Genomic DNA, 19,209 nt, shown 5'->3' with positions numbered 1-19,209 from the left:
CAGCAGCCGATCACAGGGCCCGGGCTCCCCTCAGCCAATCACAGGGTCCCGGGACCCTCTCAGAAGCCAATCACAGGGCCCCGGCCCCCCTCAGCCAATCATAGGGTCCCTGCTCCCCTCAGCAGCCAATCACAGGGCCCCAGCTCCCCTCAGCCTGCCCAGCTGCAGCCTTGGCCTCCCCCCCCACCCCCAGCCCCGACCCAGCACCAGCACCTCCAGAGACCTGTCGGCCCGGGGGGGTTCTCTCCTGAGGGTGTCCGATGGTGGGGGGTGGCTCACCTGTCCGAGGGTGGGGGGTGGCCAGGTCACCTGTCTGATGGTGGGGGGTGGCTCACCTGTCCGAGGGTGGGGGGTGGCCAGGTCACCTGTCCAAGGGTAGGGGGTGGGCCGGGTACCCTGCCCTGCGCCCCTCAAGGTCTCCTGGGGTCCCCAAGAGCACAGGCCCCCCGGATGGTGGGTGCAGCCCCAGCTTGTGGCCCATGTGGGACCCTCACCAGGACCCCCAGACCCCTCTCCCTGGGGAGCTACATGCCTGGTCCTCCCAGGCTGTCAGCCAGGCTCCCTGGGGTGCTCACCCTGGCCCTGTGCCCTCACAGGAGGCTGCGCTCGCTGAGACCCTGCAGGGGCAGGTGGAGGGCGCCAGGGGCAGCACCCCCGACCCCGGGGAGCCTGTGGAGAAGACCCCGGCGCGGCAGGCGTCCCTGGGGGCTCCCCTGCGGTCCCCACCCCGCTCCCCGCGTCCGGCCAGCGTCCGCACCCGCAAGCAGGCCCTCGGACAGTGCTGCACCTGCAGCCGCCCGCCAGCCCCAGGCGGGGAGGAGCCGGAGGCCGCGGACCCCGCGGACCAGGAGGTCAGCAACATCACCAGCGCCGCCCAGCCCTGGCCCGCGGCCGAGTCCTGCAGCCCCGTGGCCTCCCCTGCGGCCCCCAGGGCGGCAGCCGGGGGACCAGCCCTGCGCAGGTTCCACAGCGTGGGCGCCCCCGGCCTCCTGGACAAGCCCGGCCCGGTGGAAGGGCAGAGGTGGCCCTCGGCGGAGCTGGGCGGGGGGGCCGGGGAGGCGGAGCCTGCGCTGGGGGCTCGCAGGAAGAAGAAGATGAGCCCCCCGTGCATCTCCATCGACCCCCCCGCAGAGGACGAGGGCTCGGCCCGGCCCCCCCCCGCAGAGGGCCGCAGCAGCCTGAGACGCAGGACCCCGTCTTGCGAGACCACGCCCCACAGGGACTGCCTGGAGCCGGCCGAGGGCCCGGGTGCCGGGGGGGACGCAGGGTGCAGGGCGGAGCGGCGGGCCCGGCCGGAGCACCTCACTGTGCCCGGCTTTGCCTTCGAGCCGCTGGAGGCGGCGGCTGCCGAGGGAGGCGCCTTCCCCGACGCGGGCTGCAGCGAGACCGCGGGGCCCACGGTGCCGCCCGCGCCTCGAGCAACAGAGCCGCCTGCACACTCGGGGGACCCCCCCGAGACGGGGTGGGGGCCGCACCTCAGGGTGGCCCTGGGTGTCAGCACAGACAAGCCCGTGTAGCCCGGCTGATGCGGGCAGGACTTCGGCCCAGGATCCGGTGCCCCGTGGGGCGGTGGCCCCAGCTCAGTCCCCGCCGTGGGCAGAGGGGCCCGAGCAGGACGTCGGCCCAGGCGGGGCCACGGCAGAGCAGGGGCGGCCGCGGCCCAGGGCCTCCGTGTGGCCGATTCGGGCCGGCCGGTCCAGGTGAGGAGCGGCTGCGGGGCGCCCACACACAGGAGGGCACAGAGGAGCCCCTCCTCCACAGCCCTACAGGAACACAAGCCGGGGGCCACCTGTGCCCTGGGGCAGTGCAGTCCCCAAGGCCGCCACGGCCAAGGTCACTCGCTCACCGCCCAGTCCTCGCCACGCCCTCCGCACCCCACGCCACCCGCCCGTCCCGTGTGCTTGTTTTGGGGCACCTCCGGGGAGTGGTGACCCCGCAATAAGATGGGGCTCCGGCCGCCAGGGTGGGGCGGGCGCCCCGCTGTTTGGTTTCCCGCCTTTGTTGGATTCAGGTTACACTTGCAATAATCCACACAGAGCCCAGCTTCGGGAGGACAGAGCAGAATAAACAGTAACTTATTTAAGAAGCACCCTGTGACCACAGCAGGCCTCCGGCGGGAGGGGCGGGGCGGCGGCCCGGGCCTGCAGCCAGCGCTTGGCCACCAGGACCCCTACGACCAGCAGGAGGAAGAGGCCGGGCAGCCAGAGCCCAGCCAGGAGCGAGAGCCAGGGCAGCCCTGGGTGTCCAGGCCCCTCCGCACCCCACAGTTCTGGGACGTGGCGGCGGATCCAATCCACATAGACAGGAACGCGGGTGTAGACGCCTGGCCGGTCGGGGCGGCCGCAGCCCTCGCCCCAGCTCACCACGCCGGCCTGCACCCAGGCCCCCTGCTGCTGGCACACCAGAGGTCCCCCGGAGTCGTCCTGGGGGCACGGGGGTGGGGTAGGACACAGCTGGGGCGCTGCTCGCTGGGCCTGCCCCCCCCCCCCGTCCCGGCCATGCCGGCGGCTCACCTGGCAGGCGTCCCCGGGGCCCCCGGCGCACAGCATGTCGGCCCGAATGGCGCTGCCGCCGTGGCTGGCGTAGGCCCGGCTGCAGGTCTCGGGGTCCACCACGGAGACAGCAGCCTCTTGCAGGCTGTAGGGGGGCGGCAGAGGCTCTGGGGGGCGTGAGCGAGCCTCAGGGGAGGCCGGGCAGCAGCCACTGCCGGGAGCCGGGGGCCCACCCCCCACCCAGGTGCAGGGCGTGTGGGTTCTGGGTGAGACCGGCGGGGCTCCCTGTGCAATGGGGTGGCCTCCGTGGGGGTGCTTGGCTGGGTTCCCAGGCAGACTGGCTTGGGTGAGGGGGGCGCTCACCTCCCTCCCCCGTGTGTCCCCAGCCGGTCACCCAGCAGCGTGTGCCCGGGGGGAAGTCCGTGGAGGCTGCGGGGAGGCAGACGGGCAGGACCTGGCCGGAGAGGCTCACGGGGGCGCTCAGCTGCACCAGGGCGATGTCTCCGCTGGCCCCCGGCGGTCCTAGGGGGCTGGAGTGCAGGACAATCTTCCTCACGGTGTGGAAGTGGGGGGACAGGGTGACCGTCAGCTCCCCCAGGTGCACCTGGTAGTCAGAGGAGTTCAGGGACCTGGGGAGGGAGGGGGGTTCGGAAGGGCCAGAGGCCACCATAGCGCCCACACTGCACCGATGCAGTGGCTCTGGGCAGCCAGGGCCCAGCGGGGTCAGCAGCCGGCTGCCCGGGCCCAGGCTGACCAGGAAGCAGGGTCACAGTTGAGTTGCCCATGAAGTGGCCGTAGGGAGGGAGCGCGCCACCCGCCCCAGGGTTGCACTGAGACATGGAGAGGTGCACCCGGGACTCCTCCCCCCTCACCCAGACACTCACCCAGAGAAGCAGTGGGCGGCCGTGAGCACCCACTGGGGGCTGAGCAGGGACCCCCCACACACGTGCACCTTGCGCAGTCGGAGGCTAGCCTGCCACGGCCACGCACCAGCCAGGGCCGTGTGGCCCCCCACAATTCGGGCCCCTATGTCCACAAGCCAGGGCTGCCCACACCCTGCAGCAAAGACGCGGCCATTGTGGGGGGCTCCCAGGGCTCTGGCCTGTGACCCCCCCCCAGGAAGCTTCCCCACCGGCCCACCTGCCCACAGCGGCTCCCACGTGTGCCAAACACTCCCTAAAGTGACACCCGCAGAGCCAGGAGTGCCCAGCCCAGCCTTGGGGCATCCCACCGTGGTCCCCCCACGGGCACCGGGCAGACGGCTTCGGGGGTCTCTGTGGCAGGAGTGGCTTGGAGAACAACAGGGCAGAGGGAGGGGCTGCCCTGGGGAGGTGGGGGTCCTGTGGAGCTGCCCCGTGCCAGGAAGACCGCAGCCAGCCCTGGGGTTTCACCTCTGCACACACCTGGCTGCAGGGCGGCTCCCGAGACACCTGCAGGAGGGAGATGGGCAGGCCCGGCGTGAGGAGCTGGAGCCGGACCTGGGCTGCCCGGTGGGTGGAGTCCAGGGCCGTGAGTGGCAGCTGGGAGCTGCTGCCCCAGCCTCCACCTCCCCCTACACACCCCTGGGCACTGGCCGCTGGGGACCCTAGGGCTTGTGCAGACTGGAGGGTGCATGAGCCCCATACTGTAGGTCTCAACTGCACCCCTGCCAGGGTCACAGCTCTCCTTGGCCCCCGATGGGCACAGAGGAAAACAGCAGCCTCAGGAGGAGGCACAGGGCAGTGGGGGTCCACACCCAGCCCAGGCAGAGCACAGACGACACCCACATCCGCACTCCCTCACCGGTCACTCACCACGCACGGCCAGCAGCAGCAGGAGGCTGTGGGGCCAGAGGTCCATGGTACACGTCCAGCACCTGGGACAAGAGGGAGCGTCCACCCAAGCCTTGGACCTGCTGGGCAAGGGGTGGGTGGGGACACCACACAGCTGCTGTCCAGGGCAGGGAGGGAGGAGGCGAGGGCCCCACCTGTTCTCTGCGAGGCGGGGCTGGCTCAGGACACTGTCCACAGGAGGGAAGTGGTGTCCTGGCCAGAATCCTGAGCTGTTCCTCCCCTCCAGGCTGGGGCTGGGACAGTGTTACCTCCTCCAGGTAGCCCTCCTGGGTAACCCCAGCTCCCCCACCCAACGTGAGCCCAGTCTTTAGGGTTCTTCAAAGAGGTTGAGCCTAAGGCCAGGCAGCCCCGTGGGACAGCTCAGGCCCTGATGTCCCTGCCCCCACCTCCACCCAGGGGTCCCGGGTCTGCACTGGGGTCAGATGGGTACAGGGGTCGCTTCCTGTCCATCCTCTGAGGTCTTAGCTGAGCAGCCTGGGGCTTCCCTGTCCCTCCCTGGGCTACAGGTCCCGCCAAGACCCTCCAGCTGGGGGTCCCCTCAGACTGGGGGGAAACTGAGGCGCAGAGCCAGAGGTGCCTGTACCCACCAGGATGTGACGGTGCCAAACACGGCCGGGGGCCCTGTGCACCGTCACAGCTCGGAAGTGCTCACCCCACGGCAGAGCAGAGAGGGCTGCCGGAGCCGGCAGCCTTGACATCCCTGGTGGTCGGTGCCTCGTCTGTTCCCTCTGCCGAGCTGAGCGCCTGGGGCCCCGTCGCTTTGCCCCTGCCTGTGTCACCCCTGGGAGTGGGATTTGTCTTTCAGGACGGATGACTGGCGGGCGTTCCGTTTGTTAGGAGCACACGGAGCTGTGGGGCTGGGTGGGGCCGGGGGCCGGGTCAGCTGAAGCTCCCCCAAGAAGGGCAGCTTAGGAAACTTCCCAGCCCCCCGCACTCCAGAGACACCCCAGGGGCCACGGGGCTCCCCAGCCTTGCCCAAGACCAAGGGCGCACATGTCCATGTGGACAGACCAAGTGGAGCCGCTGAACCCGACCCCACTGCTCACCTGCTGGGCGCTCACGTGACAGCACGCGGTTTGCCATGCAGGAAGCCGAGGCCACGCGCGTGCAGATGGGCATAGGAGCTGGGCTGGGGCAGGTGCGTGGTGCAGTGGTGAAGATGGGGCTGGGGCGCCTGCGTCCTGTACCACAGGGCCTGGGCTCAAGACCCAGCTCCCTGCTCAGTGGTGGCCTGAGTAGCCGCGTGGGGGCCCAGGTGGGGCTTCCTGGCTCTTGGCTTTGGCCTGGCCCAGCCCTGGCTGTTACAGACTTCGGGGAAACGAGCCAGTGGGTGGGAGAGCTCCCCCGCCCCCGTCTCTCTTTCAAATAAAGTAAGTAAATCACTGTTTTCAAAAGTACAGACCCCTTTTGGTCACTGGGGACCTCAGCGCTCTGGCAGACGCAGGCTGGAGCCTCAGGGAGACACCGGCCCCCCTCCTGAGAACCCACGGGGGCCGCTGTGCTCCTGACACCTGGCCGCGGGACAGCCATGGCGAGGGGCGAAGCCGCCCGGCACCGGCAGACGACCCCCGTGCCGGCCAGCAGCCCCGGGGCACAACCCTGTGTCCCACTGGGAGGGCCAGCTGGGCAGAGGTCTGGTCTGATGGCTGAGCTGGAAGAGGCACAACCAGGACCCTGAGACCCCCCCGGGCACCTGCACGTGCCAGGAACGGCCACGGCCGCCCCGACCGGGAGGACCCACGTGCACAGGCAGCACCTGGTCCTGCAGGCGTCTGAGACACGGCAGCAGCGGAGGGCACGTGGGATGGGGTCTCGGGGCTGGGGGCAGGGTGGGGCTGGCTGTGCCCCTGGCGGGTGAGGTAGGAGGCGGAGCTGCCGTGGCTGCGGAGTCGCCCTTGGCTGCCAGGTGCCCACCTGTGCCCTGCATGGGCTGGGCGTGGTGGTCATCGCTCCCGGCTGCCCCTTCCCTCCGGCCGAGCCCCGCCCACCTGGACCCAGCAGCTCTGGCTCTGTGCCTCCTGAGATGCAGCCCACACAGCCCGAAAGGCCAGGGCTGCTCCCTGTGGGCGCGAGAAGCAGCAAGGAGGCAGCGGGAGCCTCAAGGCCTGGCAGGGCTGTGGGGGACCAGGAGAGGGGGCCCCGCCCGGCCGGGCACCCGGGGCTCAGCGGTCCCCCTGCCGCCCGGGGCTGAGACGAAGGAGAATGGGCTGGCTGCACAGGCCCAGGCGCGGCCTCAGCTCCCTGAAACGCCAGTCCAGGGTCCCAGGTCAGCAGGGATGGCGGCCAATGAGCGGGGTGGGGGGCCAGCCAGGAGCAGGAGGCCCGGGGTCAGGGCTGTGGGGACACCGGGAGGCAGCAGGAGCCCTGAGGGCCAGGGTAGCCTGAGCCTGCACTGGGTGGAGGCCAGGACGGCACATGGCCGTGACAAAGGTCCCCAGCATGAGCGCCCCGCCCCCGGCCTGGGACACCCACGGGGGAAGAGGTGCCCACCATGGCGTGGCTTCCGTGGACACGGGCCCCCCAGGGCCGTGGCTCTGCCATGCGTCCATTTGGCCCTGAGCTAGGCTGGCTGTGGTGCGAGCTGGGCCCAGAGCCAGGACCCGTGCCTTGTCTCCAGCCGCAGTCTGAGGTCACTTCCGGGTTCCGGCCGTGGCGTCCTCGGCCCCGTGCAGCCACGGTGCTCAGAGCTCCTGTGTTCCTGGGGGGGGGGGGCGGCGTCCAGGGCCGGTGCAGTGCTGCTGGTGTGACCCCCACCTGACTCGGGAAGGAAGCCCCTGACTCGGGCCTGCCCACCCTCAGACCACACGCTCCACCCTCACTGTCGCTGCCGACTCAAACCCACCCAGCCCTACTCTTCCCGCAGGGGCCGAGCCCCGTTCCAGTCCCACGCACAGCAGAGGGCGGCACGGCGGAGCCCCCAGCCCCACCCGGTGCTCCTGGCCGCACCTGCGGGCCCCACACCGGCATCACTGGGCTTTGGAGGGCACTGCCCGGCCCCTGCCGCCTCCCAGTGACGGGTGCCTTCCCAACCAGACCTGCGCTGAACAAGTCACGGTCCAGGTGTGCGGCCGGGGGTGGGGGCAGGGCCGAGACGCCAGGGTCCCGGGCGGAGCCCCCACCCAGGAAGCAGTGGCCCCAGAAGAGGGCGAGCTCGTGCTTCCAGGCTTCAGCCCCGGGGGACACAAGCAGCGGCAGTGTGGACGCCGGGCGGGCGCAGGGGGAGGCGGGAGCACCGGCCTCAGGGCTGTGGGTTTCCTCGTTCTGGAGGCCTCGTACTGATCGCAATTCATTAAAATAAAAAGCTTACAAAAGCGCCCTTAAGGATGAAGACACAGTGGCGGGCTGGGGACCTTGCAAATGTGACCTGCAGCAGTCCAGGGTGAGGGCGAGAGCCCAGTGAGGGAGGCGGAGCGAAGGGTCAGCCCCGGGGAGACAGGGAGCCCCCCACATGGCCGCCGGGCCAGCAGCTCCAGCTGGGTCTCCGGTCTCTGGCGGGGGTGGCAAGGGGCCTCGCCACCACCCCGCATTAGCAGGAGGCGGGGCCGGGCTGAGGGAGGGGCGCTAGCAGGAGGCGGGGCCGGGCCGAGGGAGGGGCGTGTTGGGTGTTGGGTGGTTCGGGGAGGCTCTCGGGCACTCTGCACTGAGGGGTCACATCTCCCTGGGGCGCTGCCTGGCTGGGGCTGTCCAGAGGGGGAGGGCTTGCCCCGACCTCACCAGCAACCCGAGAGAGATTCCAAGAAGGCGACACCCCGTCCCGACTCCTGAGCAGGGTCCCTGAGCTCCCAGCGCCAACAGCTTGCAGGCCACCTAGCAGGGCATCCGTCCCCAGCCCTCCGCGAGCCAGGTGAGGGGGACAGCATCACGGAGCCTCCGGGGCCCACACCCCAGACAGACAGACTTCCTCCGCTGGTGGCCGTGTCTGGGGAGGCCCAGGATCCAGCAGCTGGCACTGCCTCCTCAGTTCAGGGCCGCAGGCTCCCGCTTCCCCCGAAGCCAAGTTGGACGGCAGGCCCGGGTGCCTCCTGGGCAGAGCCGCCGGCCGCCGGCCTCCGACTGCTCCTGTGTGCAGTGGGGGTTAGCGTGTGTCTGTGTCAGTGCGCTGGAGCGCGCATCTGTGCACCCAGGCCATCAGTGCGGGCCGCAGACAGCAGCAGAGGGCGAGGCCGGTTCTCGTCCCCGGGGCCGGGCAGGTGACAGCCTTCTCCTGCTGTGACCCCTCTGTCAGCGCCTCCTGCCCTCCTGCACCGTTCTCCCGAGGCGGGAGCGACCGGCAGCCAGCGCTGCCACACAGGGCCCTGGAACGCAGCCTGAAGCCATTTTTCCCCTCAGGCCGCTGGGCCCAGGCGTGTAAGGCCAGCAGAGCCTCGGGCGGGCTCCTCCATTCATTCACATTCCTTCGTGCATCCCACGAAGCGCCAGGCGCTGCGACAGGACAGTGCAGTGTCTCTGCTCCCTGGCTGCTGGCCTCACCTGGGGAGGCAGGGCCCCCGTCAAGGTGCCCGGGGGCTCCAGAGCTTGGCAAATGCAGTGGACATTACACACCGCAAGACGCAGGCACCAAGCAGCCTGCGCACGCACCTGCAGAAAACGTAAAGCAGCTTCAACGCTGAAGGTCTGCCTGGGGCGGCGGCTACCTGGAATCCCCCAGGGGCCCGGCAGCAGGTGCAAGCCGCCTGCTGCGCTTGGCCACGCCCCCCGCCCAGAGGCGTGAGTGCCCAGGCGCCCCCGTGTGGCCACGCGGAGTAACTGCAGGCGCCGGGACGCGCGCCCTCGCAGACCCCGACGGTCAGCGCCCGCCGAGCCGCCCCGCGCCGCCCGGGGACCCAGGTAAGTCCGCATGGCGAGGACAGCGGGTCCATGCCCGCAGCGGTGTCCCCCGGCACTTGAAGCCCAACGCGTCCAAGGGGGTCTGCGCGGTGCCCCCTGCGGGGAGGGCGCGTGCGCAGTTGGAGCCCCTCACCTGGGGTAGGCACACCTGGGCGAGCAGTCCGGCCGGGGATGCGGCCGGCGCCTCGCGACAGGGCGCCAGGAGCCGGCCAGGGTCTGCGGGTGGGCGCCAAGGGCGCGCGGGAAGGGGGCGTGTGCGTGCGTGGCCCGGAGCGGGGCCGAGACGCCAGGTGTCGCCGGTGGGCCCGGTGGAGCAGAGGAGGAGGCGCACCTGGCGCCTGTAACAGCCTCGCGTTCCGCGTGTTCGAGCCCTGCCGGGCCTGCGCGCGTCCCTCCCCTGCTGCTCCCCTCCCCGTACGAGCGGGATCCCGGCTCCAGGCGCACCGCACGGCTGGATTCGCCCCCGGTTCCCCCGCGCAGCCAAGCATCCGGCTGCCCACCTGCTGTGCAGGTGCGAGGTCCCGCGGGGGAGCCGCGCGAGGGCCACCCGGGCAGGTAAAGGCGCCGCAGTCCTGTAGGTGCGGAGGCAGACGGACCCCTGCCCCCGGGGCGTTCCGAGAGCGCCCGCCCGGCCGCCCAGGGGCCGGGGAGGAGCCCCCGCAGGCGACTTTGGGCGGGCAGCGCTCGCGGGCAGAGGCCGGAGGCGGGAGCGGCGCAGGTGCGCGAGGCCCTGTCTGGAGACGGAAGTGAGGCAGCCGAGGCCCAGGCGGGAGCGCGCGGCAGGTGCGTCCCGCATCCGGGCGGGGCGCGGCTCTGGGGCAGGGACAGCGCTGCCCGCGGTCACCAGGCGGTGGGCAGCGAAGGGCGTCCAAGGGCGGCCACGGGGAGGAGGGCCCGGCCTCCGCTCCCCCCGGGACACAGCCTCTCTGCGCGCTCCTCCCTGGGCGGGAGTGCGAGGCGGGGTGGGCCCGCGGTCGCCGGCTGTCCTGGGACGCACACTCCCCCCCCCCCCGAGGGTGGGCCCAGACCCCGGCTCCGCCCCCGGCACGGGGTCGGGACGCACCTGTTCTCAGGAGTTCTGGGTTTTGCTCAGGTGTGGATTTCTGACCAGCCCCCCAGCCCGGATTTGTGGGTGATCTGTGGAGGGCTGCCCCCCAAGGCGGGGCCGGGGCCCTCACCCCCCCCCCCAGCCTCAGTGTGTCCTTTGAACCTGGCCCATCTGAGGTGGGTTCCCTGCCCCAGGTGTCCCCGTGTGGAGGACCGCGGATCCGGGACCCCTGAGCTGACCCCCTCCCACCTGCAGACCTGGGCCCCCCAGCTCCCCCTCCCCACAGACCTGGGCCCTACCCCCCCCACCTGCAGACCTAGGCCCTGCCCCCCACCCCTGCCCATTGGGACCCCAGGGCCGCGGTCCAGCGGCTTCTCCACGGCCACACAGCCCAGCGCAGACCGCGGGGAAGCTGGGACCGGGACCTAGGGGCGCGGGGAATGAGGGGCGTCTCTGCCCCCTCGGGGGTCTCCGCCGCTGCCGCCAGGCCTGTCAGCCACGTTCCGTGTCCCGGCAAACCAGAGCTGCGAAGGCTGCGGACGGCGGAGCCTGGAGGAGGGCGTGAATGAGTGCCTTCCAGGCCCTCTGCGGCCGACCCCATCGCCTGGCCCCGGGCGCCCACCGCGCCGACGGCTCGGACGGCGCCCTAGCCCCAGGGGCGACCCCGCCGTGCCCGCGCGGGACGGCGCGGACCCGCGAACCGCGCGCTCGCGCTCGTGGGACGAGACCGCGCGCGGGAATCCCGGCGCGCCCCTCCCCCAGGCGGGACGGCCCCGGGCTAGGGAGCGTCGGCGCTTCTCCTCCCGTCGGTCTGGCGAGCGTCCGGCCTTCCGTACGGCGTCAGCTGATTGGGCGGATCTGGACGATGCCCCGCCCAGGCCCCTGCATTGGCCAATTGCAGGGGGTTTCACAGGACGCCAGACTCAGGGGATTGTCGCCGTCCTGCGCCGTTTCGGGCATCCGTAGGCCTCAGTGGTCTTTGCCCCCCGGCCCCGGGCCCCGGCCCCAAGGAGACCTCCGGAACCTACGCGCTGAGACGCGCCCGCCGGGCATCCGGGGAGCCCTTGAGGAACGCGGCGCGCCCCTTCCCCGGCTGCTCGCCGGCGTATCCTCGAGTGCGCCCGCCCGCCCCGAAGGAGAGTTTGCAGACGCTCCCTCACTTCGAGGACGCGGCTCCTTTAAGAGCACAGGTGTCCAGGGCGCCGCCTGACTGGAAAGTCGCCCCCGGGCCGGGCTCCCCGACGGGACGCGGGACGCGGGCGCGCGGCGGCGGGGCGCGGGCGGCGAGGAGCGCGCGGGGCCGCGGGCGGCGCGCGGCGCGGCGCGGCGGCGGCGGCGCGCGGCGCAGGCGTGCGGCGGGCAGCCCCGGGCCAGGCCCCGCCCCGCCGCCCCGCCCGCGCCGGGGTCCTCGGCGCTCGGGGCTGCGCGCGGAGCGGGCTCCGGAGGGAAGTCCCGAGACAAAGGGAAGCGCCGCCGCCGCCGCTCGGCCCCCGCTCGTCCGTGACGCTCGCCGGGCCGCGGCCGCCCGAGGTGAGCGGGGCCGGGCGGGGGGCCTCGCGGGCTCGGGCCGGGCCGTCGGCGGCCCGCGCGGGGCGCGAGGCGGGCGCCGCGGCCTTCCGGGCGGCGCGCGGCCTCGGGGTCACGGCGGCCGCCCGGGCCGCGCCTTCCTCGGGCCGCGGGGCTCGCGGGGCCGCCCGGGAGGGCGCCGGGAGCGGCCGGTTGCGGACCAGCGGGCGCGCGGGGGGCTCCGCCGCCGCCGAGGGAAGTTTTCCTGCGCGGCCGAGAGCGCCCCGCTCGCCACGGGCGGCGGGCGGCTCCGTGCCGGCCAAGGTGAGGCCGTGGCCGCGGCCCCCAGCCCCCTGCCCCGCCGCGGGGGTCGCGCGTCTTCGGGGCCCGGAGCGCGCCCGGCCCTCCGTCCGCCTCCCGGGGCCTGTGTGGGCCGCCTGCCCCGCGCGGCGCCCCGGCCCTCTCCCGCAAGGCCGCTGGCCAAGCCCGCCGCTGTGCCTTTGTCTGGCGGGGCGCGGGGGTCCCGGGACGGGGGTCGGGCGCAGCCGAGGGAGGCGTGGGGTGCATGCCCCAGAGGGCCCGTCCGCGGGTGCGGGAGGGCCGAGAAGGGCCACGGAGGCGGCCGGTGCGGGCCGCGGCAGCCCACCTGTCCAGCGCGGCTGCGTGCTGAGACTGAGGCCGGGCGCCCGGCGCCGAGCAGGTGCGCACCTGTGGCTCGGCCCGGACGGGCAGCGCCGCCCGCCGCGGGGGTCTCTGTGGGCGGAGCTCTTTCGGGCCCAGCACGGGCAGGGGTGCAGTTCTGATGCGCTGGCTCGGGAGGGCGGGTTGCGGCGGGGAGGGTGTGAGAGGCGCACAGGAGCCTTGGGGACCGACGTCGGGCTCCCCGCGGCCCCCAGGCCCCTGCCGGCCCCTGCCCCGTGCTGTGCTGCCTGCTTCCGGAGACCCCAGGGCGTCCGGGGCTGGCTCGCGCGCTGCCCGTGCAGGTGGAGGCTGTGGTGAGCCACAGGCAGGTGTGCTGGGACCGGGCCGCCACGCCTGTTCCCGGAAGGGGCCCGGGCTGGGGCGCCAGGTGCGGGAAGGCGTGGCAGCCTGGCGGCGGCTTCGCCTCTTTAAAGGTTTATTTATTGTCAAGGCAGAGTTAGAGGTCGTGCAGCCGCTGGTTGGCTCTCCCAGACGGCCCCGTCGGCTGGGGCTGGGCCGTGTGGAAGCCGGGAGCCTCTTCTGGTCTCCCACGCGGGTGCAGGGGCCCAAGGCCCTGGGCGTCCCCCCGCAGGGAGCCGGCTGGGAAGTGGAGCAGCCGTGGGCTCAGCCTGCAGCCGTGCGCGGTGTGCGGCGGCCGGAGGCGCCGGCACTCAGGAGCCCGAGGACCGTGGTCCTCGTCCGATCGTCTGTGGAGGTCTGGCTCTCCTGGGCTCTCGCCTGCTGGGTTCTGGGATGCCGCCCGCCCCGGGCAGAGCCTCCCCCTCTAACCAGTGCCAGGTGAGCCGTGGAGTGGCTCTGTAGCCAGGGACTTGGAGGGCGACACCCGTGGGTTCCGAGGACGGGGCAGACGGCAGCTGGTGGAGTCCAGGCGCGGCGGCCTGGGCCCTGGGCTGTGGTCCTGGACCTTGAGGGCCGCTGTGGCCGGCCCTGGTCAGGGCGCTGGCCCTCGGGTCCGGGGCGCGAGCGCCCTGCGTGGGGGAGGCCAGGCTGGGGCAGCGGTGCTGGGCTGCCCCCCTCAGCAGCGCCGTGCGCCCGCGGCCTGAGGTGTGGGGGCCTCCCAGCCTGGCGTGACTCGGGCTCGTGGGAGTGGGGCCCTCACGGCGCCCGTGTCCCCAGGACTGGAACATGTCGGGCATCGCCCTCAGCAGACTTGCCCAGGAGAGGAAGGCCTGGAGGAAGGACCACCCGTTTGTAAGCAGAGCCCGCGGGCGGGGGCGGGGGAGGGCGGGGCGGGGGCGGCCTGAGCGCCCGGGGACTCCCCTGCTCGTCCACGCAGGGCTTCGTGGCTGTCCCAACCAAGAACCCCGACGGCACGATGAACCTCATGAACTGGGAGTGCGCCATCCCCGGCAAGAAGGGGGTAAGCGGCCGGGGCGGGGGGGCGGCGGCAGGACCCCGCGGCTGGTGGCTGGTGGCTGCTCCGAGAGGGAGCTTTATGTCTCGCGGTCCCTGACCTGGCAGTGGCCTCAGCTCCAAAGCCCCACCCCCGGCTGGAGAGACTGGCAGGGCCATGCGGGGGGCGGGGGCCGTCTGCCTGCCAGGGTCTGCGTTGGCAGGAGGCTGGGACTCGAACCCAGTTCCCCACGCGGGATGGGGGTTGACCACGTGGCCCAGCTCTCCTCGCCCCTCCCGATGCGTCACGGTGGCCTCCTGGTCGGGAGCCGCCGGCCCCAGGGTTTACTCTGCAGCGTGGGCTCAGCCTGGCGTGGCTGCCTCCTCCCTCGGACAGGACTGGACTCTGCCCCGGGGGCTGGTGGAGCCATGGCGGACCTCAGGGAGAGGGCTGCTGGCCGCGCTCGTGCCCGAGCCCCGGGTCCCCGCAGCCCGGTGCAGCCCTGCCCGGCCCCTCCGAGGCCCCGCCGGGCGCCCGTGGCCCCTGACCTGGTCTGTCCCCGCAGACGCCGTGGGAGGGCGGCCTCTTCAAGCTGCGGATGCTTTTCAAAGACGACTACCCGTCCTCGCCCCCGAAATGTGAGTCGCCCGGGGCCCGCCGGCCGCCTGCGCCCACACCCGCACGTGGGGGTCCCTGCCCTGGTGGGAGGGGTGGTCTGCTTGACCTGCAGCTCTGTGGCTGTGGGGGAAGGGGCTGCGAGACCCGGGTTCTTAGTGGTTGTCGACGAGGTCCCTGCACTGACACCCAGTGCCGCATGGGAATGGACCCCCAGCCGTGGCCGCTCCAGGGGTGGTGGGCAGCGCAGGGACGTGCAGGGAAAAAAAGGCTGAGGACACGTTCAGAGTGGACAGGCACTGCCCGGGGTCCACGCGGGGTGGGTTAACGTGGGACAGCCCCGGTCCACGCGGGATGGGTTGACACAGGCAGCCACGGGTCCATGCGGGATGGGTTAACACAGGACAGCCCCCGGGGTCCATGCGGGGTGGGTTAACGTGGGACAGCCCCGGTCCACGTGGGGTGGGTTAACATAGGACAGCCCCCGGGGTCCACGCGGGATGGGTTAACATGGGACAGCCCCGGTCCACGCGGGATGGGTTAACACGGGACAGCCCCGGGTCCACGCGGCATGGGTTGACACGGGACAGTCCCAGTCCACACGGGATGGGTTAACACGGGACAGCCCCGGGTCCACGCGGCATGGGTTGACACGGGACAGTCCCAGTCCACACGGGATGGGTTAACACGGGACAGTCCCGGTCCACGCGGGATGGGTTAACACGGGACAGTCCCGGTCCACGCGGGATGGGTTGACACGGGACAGCCCCGGGTCCACGTGGCATGGGTTGACACAGGACAGTCCCGGTCCACACGGGATGGGTTGACACGGGACAGTCCCGGTCCACGCGGGATGGGTTAACACGGGACAGCCCCGGTCCACACGGGATGGGTTAACACGGGACAGCCCCGGTCCACGCGGGATGGGTTGACACGGGACAGCCCCGGTCCACGCGGGATGGGTTAGCATAGGGTAGCCCCTGGGGTCCACGCGGGATGGGTTAACACGGGACAGCCCCGGGTCCACGCGGGATGGGTTAACACGGGACAGCCCCGGGTCCACGCGGGATGTGTTAACGCGGGACTGCCCCGGGTCCACACGGGATGGGTTGACACGGGACAGCCCCAGTCCACGCGGGATGGGTTAGCATAGGGTAGCCCCTGGGGTCCACGCGGGATGGGTTGACGTGGCAGTCCTGGAGGAGCGTGGAGCCCCTGCTCCGGCCCGGAGGGCCCGGGGTGGAAGTGTAGCAGTGCTGGGTGCACGCGCGGGGGACTGGCCGCGAGCGGGCAGCCCTCTGCTGTTCGGAGGCACAGGTGTCCCTGGAGGGGTTCAGCGTCCCTCTGCCGAGTCCAGCCGGCCGCGGGGCACGGAGGCTGCGTGTGGACAGCACGTGTGGGTGCCGGCGGCACGCGAGCGCTCTGCAACTGCCGCTTCGGCAGAGTGAACCCCACTACGGGCTCGGCACGTCCACCAGACCCAGAGGACGGCCTGGCCGGCTCTGCTGGTGTGGGAGGGAGACCCCAGCTGCTGGCGTGGGCGGGGGCTGGAGACCTGGGCTGGGGTCTGAGGGTGGAGGCCCTGACCCACCCCCCCGTGGGAGGCGAGGGCTCGGCCTCCTGTGGGTCCCAGTGCAGGGTGTGCGGCCCAGAGGCCGGCTTCTGGGCACTGCGCCACGGAGGCCGGGTGCATGCGGCGTTGCCCTGGCCGTGGGGTAGGAGGTCAGGGTGGTGGGCGGCCTCAACTCACGGCCTCCCCCAGAGCAGGCAGGCGGGGCCTGGCTTCCTGCAGGGGCTGGTGCTGGTGCTGACCTGGCTGGGGCGAGGGTGCGGGGACCCCCCGCCGTGTCCCTGTCCGAGGGGCACCCCTCAGGCTGTTGCCCACGGCAGAGGCTGGCCGGGGACTCATGTTGGTCCTGTGCCCTGCTGCCGGACGCCTGGCTGTGTGGCGAGCCCGCCGCCTCGTGGCCACGGCTCACCTGAGGAGCGTTTGGCCGAAGGCCCGGCGCACGAGGTGCCCATCCAGGACGCCGGCCCCTCCCCAGGAGCCTCTGCTTTCTCCCTGGCCCAGGTAAATTCGAGCCACCGCTGTTCCACCCCAACGTGTACCCCTCGGGCACGGTGTGCCTCTCCATCCTGGAGGAGGACAAGGACTGGCGGCCGGCCATCACCATCAAACAGGTAGGCCCGGCGTGCTGGGGCGGCGGCGCCGGCTGTGCCCCCGGCGCCTGACCCCGCCCGTGTGGTGCTGTCTCCGCACAGATCTTGTTAGGAATCCAGGAACTGCTAAATGAACCAAACATCCAGGACCCGGCTCAGGCAGAGGCCTACACAATCTACTGGTTAGTGGTGGTGCCGGCTCGCGGGGGGAGGCAAGGAGACGCTTCCCCTGCAGGGCCGGGGCTGGGGCAGGGGGGAGGCAAGGAGACGCTTCCCCTGCAGGGCCGGGGCCAAGAGAGCAGCCCCAGTGCTGGGAGGGCCTGCGGGGTGGAGGCCCCTGTGCCTTGTTCCCAAAGCCCCAGGGGGCCACTGCTGTCCGGCAGGCACCTCTGTCCTTGGGGCTCCCGCGCTGGGCAGGGCTCGGGGCTGCCCTGCACAGCTGAGCTGTCCTGTCCCCTGGCCTCTGTGCAGGGCCCTCCTGGGGGCCTCTGACCCGGTGTCCTGGAACAGCTGTAGACTCCAGGGCCCGGGCAGTCCCGGGCGGCAGCCTCTGAGCCCCCACCCGAGGGCGCTGCCCACCTGCTGGGGCGGCCAGAAGCGGGGCCCCTCCTAACCTGTGTCTTCTCCCTCCACCTCCTCAGCCAAAACAGAGTGGAATACGAGAAAAGGGTTCGAGCACAGGCCAAGAAGTTCGCGCCCTCGTAAGCGGAGCCCGCGCAGGAAGGGATGGGTGGCGAGGACTTGTTTACAGTCCAGGTCTGATTGCCCCGTACGCCGCTGGTCACCCGGGGTCGGGTGGGCGCCTGGGCCATGCCGCCGCTGTACCCGTGCTCGAATCTCACACAGGGTCTCTTCCTCCAGTCTTTTGTATTTTTGATTGTTATGTAAAACTCGCTTTTATTTTAATATTGATGTCAGTATTTCAACTGCTGTAAAATGATAAACTTTTATACTCGGGCAAGTCCCCAGGCGCTAGTCCCCTCGCTCTCGGATGCAGCATGCTTCAGTGCCGCGCCGTGGCCCCCCGCCGGCGCCCGCCCCCCACGGCCGTCCTGCGGCCCCGGGCCGTGTGCCGAGGCGCCTGGGACGCGGCCCGGCCGGCGGTCCCCACCGCACACCGCTCGTCTTCACGGGGCGTTTGTCTGTGTTGCTGTTTAGGGTCAATAAACTGTTTATACGACGTCCTCGCGCCGTGTCACTGGGCGCGTGCGGGAGCCCCGCCCCGGGGCCCAAGAGGCGGCTGTGCCACGGCCCGGTGGACCCCTTCCTGGGCTTGCCCGGCCTGGCCGGCGGCGACCTGGCCGCCCTGCCCAGCAGGCACGGATGTGGCCTTGAGCCCGGAGGAAGTGGGGGCCGGGGCCTGCAGCGTGGCCAGTGGTGGCGGTGGCGGTGGCGGCAGCGGCAGCACCGGGCCTTGCCGACGGCTGATGTCTGCAGCTGGTTCCTGAGGCGGGGCTTCCTGGGGAGGCAGCTGGGCGCTCTGTAGCCTGTGGGCTGTGACTTTGTTACCGCTGAACGCCGTGTAGTGTAGTTGCACGTGTATGTGGTTAATACATGGAAATTCAATACACTTTCTAGTTAAAGGCATCGTGAAGTTACGGCGCTGAGGGCTCCTCCCCTAGCCAGCGGGGAGCCGGGTGGGCCGGCTGCGGGCGCTGTGTGGGATCCCTGGATGAAAACCCCCGCACACACCAGCCCTCGGGCGCGTCCTCCAGCTGCCCCGGGTCCCGGAGCCGTGGGAGCCCCTGTGGCTGGCGGGTGGCTCCTGCTGCCCGGCCCTGGCCCTGGCCCAAGGCCATGGTGTGTCCGGGACCTGCCGGGCCTCCTTATCTGGTGCAGACGGAACGGCCTCCAGGCGGCTCGGGGTGGGGGCTGGACCCTGCTGGGTGGGTGCTCCTGGGCCTTAGTGGTCCAGGCTGACCGTGCCTGTCCGTGTGCCCACCCCAGGCTACCTGGGCTCCGGAGCCCAGACCTCACCATGAGCACCGGGTCGGCTTTGGGAAGGCTCCAGCTGAGTTGCCATGACGACGTGTTGCGGGGTGGAGGACCCAGTGCGGCTGACTTGGACCTGCTTGAACTGGTTTGAGCCAGCTCCAGCAGGGAGGGGTCCTAGGAGTGGTGGGTTCTGGGGTCCGCGGGATGTCCTGCCACACGGCACAGCTGACCCCTGTCTGAGGGGGTCTGAGACCACTGAGACCTGCAGCTGGGGCTGGGTCCCCAAGTGTGTCCTGTGCCTGCTGGAGGCAGCCCCGGCACTCGTCCCAGGCGGGGCCACAGCGAGGCCAGACCCTCGGCCGCCCTCCCGCTCTCAGCTCTCAGGGCCCCACCTCTGCCGCTCCAGCATTTCGGGCCCCCCGGGGTGGGTGGCCAGCCCCAGTGCCCCAGTGTGGGAACGCCAGCGTCTGGGGCCCCCTCTGCTCCCCGAGGGTGCAGGCGGGGCTGCCGAGGGTTCCTGAGACAGTTGGGGCCCTCGGTGGCCCCGCCAGTCCCTGCCCGCCTCAGCCCTGGGGCCTGGTCAGCTTCACCTGTGGGAGGAGGCGCCTGCAACGCCAGGGGCTGCCACCAGAGGGCGGCACTCGGCAGGCCCCGAGCCGGGGCGCTGCGGGGCCGTCTGGACCTGCTGAGGCTCAGTGCCCACCGTCCCGAAGCCAGGCCATCCCAGCCAGGGTGCAGGCTGCGGGTGGCGGGGGTCAC

The 19,209-nt window shown here is 71.8% G+C and overlaps 3 protein-coding genes across 15 annotated transcripts in view; 2 read left to right on the top strand and 1 right to left on the bottom strand.

Annotated features, from left to right (window-relative positions):
• CACNA1H (calcium voltage-gated channel subunit alpha1 H) overlaps window positions 1-2,083 on the top strand; it is a 41,755-nt gene extending 39,672 nt beyond the window's left edge. The window contains exon 36 of the mRNA XM_089321919.1: window positions 597-2,083. Coding sequence (XP_089178045.1) covers window positions 597-1,517 — 921 coding nt within the window. The 3' untranslated portion in view covers window positions 1,518-2,083. The remainder of the gene's footprint in view (window positions 1-596) is intronic.
• Window positions 1,703-9,416, bottom strand: TPSG1 (tryptase gamma 1). Of its 5 annotated transcripts, XM_089321906.1 has the most exons (10): window positions 9,285-9,416; window positions 6,815-8,902; window positions 5,371-5,505; window positions 4,977-5,181; window positions 4,286-4,383; window positions 3,896-3,922; window positions 3,377-3,548; window positions 2,856-3,121; window positions 2,514-2,659; window positions 1,703-2,423 (listed from the first exon to the last, which is right to left on the bottom strand). In XM_089321906.1, the coding sequence occupies exons 5-10, from the start codon at window positions 4,329-4,331 to the stop codon at window positions 2,076-2,078; spliced, it is 1,005 nt and encodes a 334-aa protein (XP_089178032.1). In that variant the 5' UTR covers window positions 4,332-4,383; window positions 4,977-5,181; window positions 5,371-5,505; window positions 6,815-8,902; window positions 9,285-9,416; the 3' UTR covers window positions 1,703-2,075. The 5 variants fall into 5 exon arrangements, with proteins under 5 accessions (XP_089178032.1, XP_069920262.2, XP_089178035.1 ...); XM_070064161.2 differs by having other exon boundaries at window positions 5,371-8,902; XM_089321909.1 differs by having other exon boundaries at window positions 2,514-2,637; window positions 5,371-8,902.
• Window positions 9,027-17,695, top strand: UBE2I (ubiquitin conjugating enzyme E2 I). 9 transcript variants are annotated; one of them, XM_089321916.1, is made up of 7 exons: window positions 9,027-9,151; window positions 13,524-13,598; window positions 13,684-13,767; window positions 14,306-14,378; window positions 16,427-16,536; window positions 16,618-16,697; window positions 17,157-17,695. In XM_089321916.1, the coding sequence occupies exons 2-7, from the start codon at window positions 13,533-13,535 to the stop codon at window positions 17,218-17,220; spliced, it is 477 nt and encodes a 158-aa protein (XP_089178042.1). In that variant the 5' UTR covers window positions 9,027-9,151; window positions 13,524-13,532; the 3' UTR covers window positions 17,221-17,695. The 9 variants fall into 9 exon arrangements, with proteins under 9 accessions (XP_089178042.1, XP_089178039.1, XP_089178040.1 ...); XM_089321913.1 differs by lacking the exon at window positions 9,027-9,151 and adding an exon at window positions 9,322-9,706; XM_089321917.1 differs by lacking the exon at window positions 9,027-9,151 and adding an exon at window positions 9,744-9,934.
• Window positions 17,696-19,209: the final 1,514 nt, after the last annotated feature.

This window comes from Oryctolagus cuniculus, chromosome 19 (assembly GCF_051225735.1).
Source record: "Oryctolagus cuniculus isolate XC-2025 breed Fujian yellow rabbit chromosome 19, ASM5122573v1, whole genome shotgun sequence".
In the NCBI taxonomy this organism is placed as follows: Eukaryota; Metazoa; Chordata; class Mammalia; order Lagomorpha; family Leporidae; genus Oryctolagus; species Oryctolagus cuniculus.
Note: the sequence above shows the minus strand (reverse complement) of the source record. Positions and strands in the feature narration are given on the sequence as shown.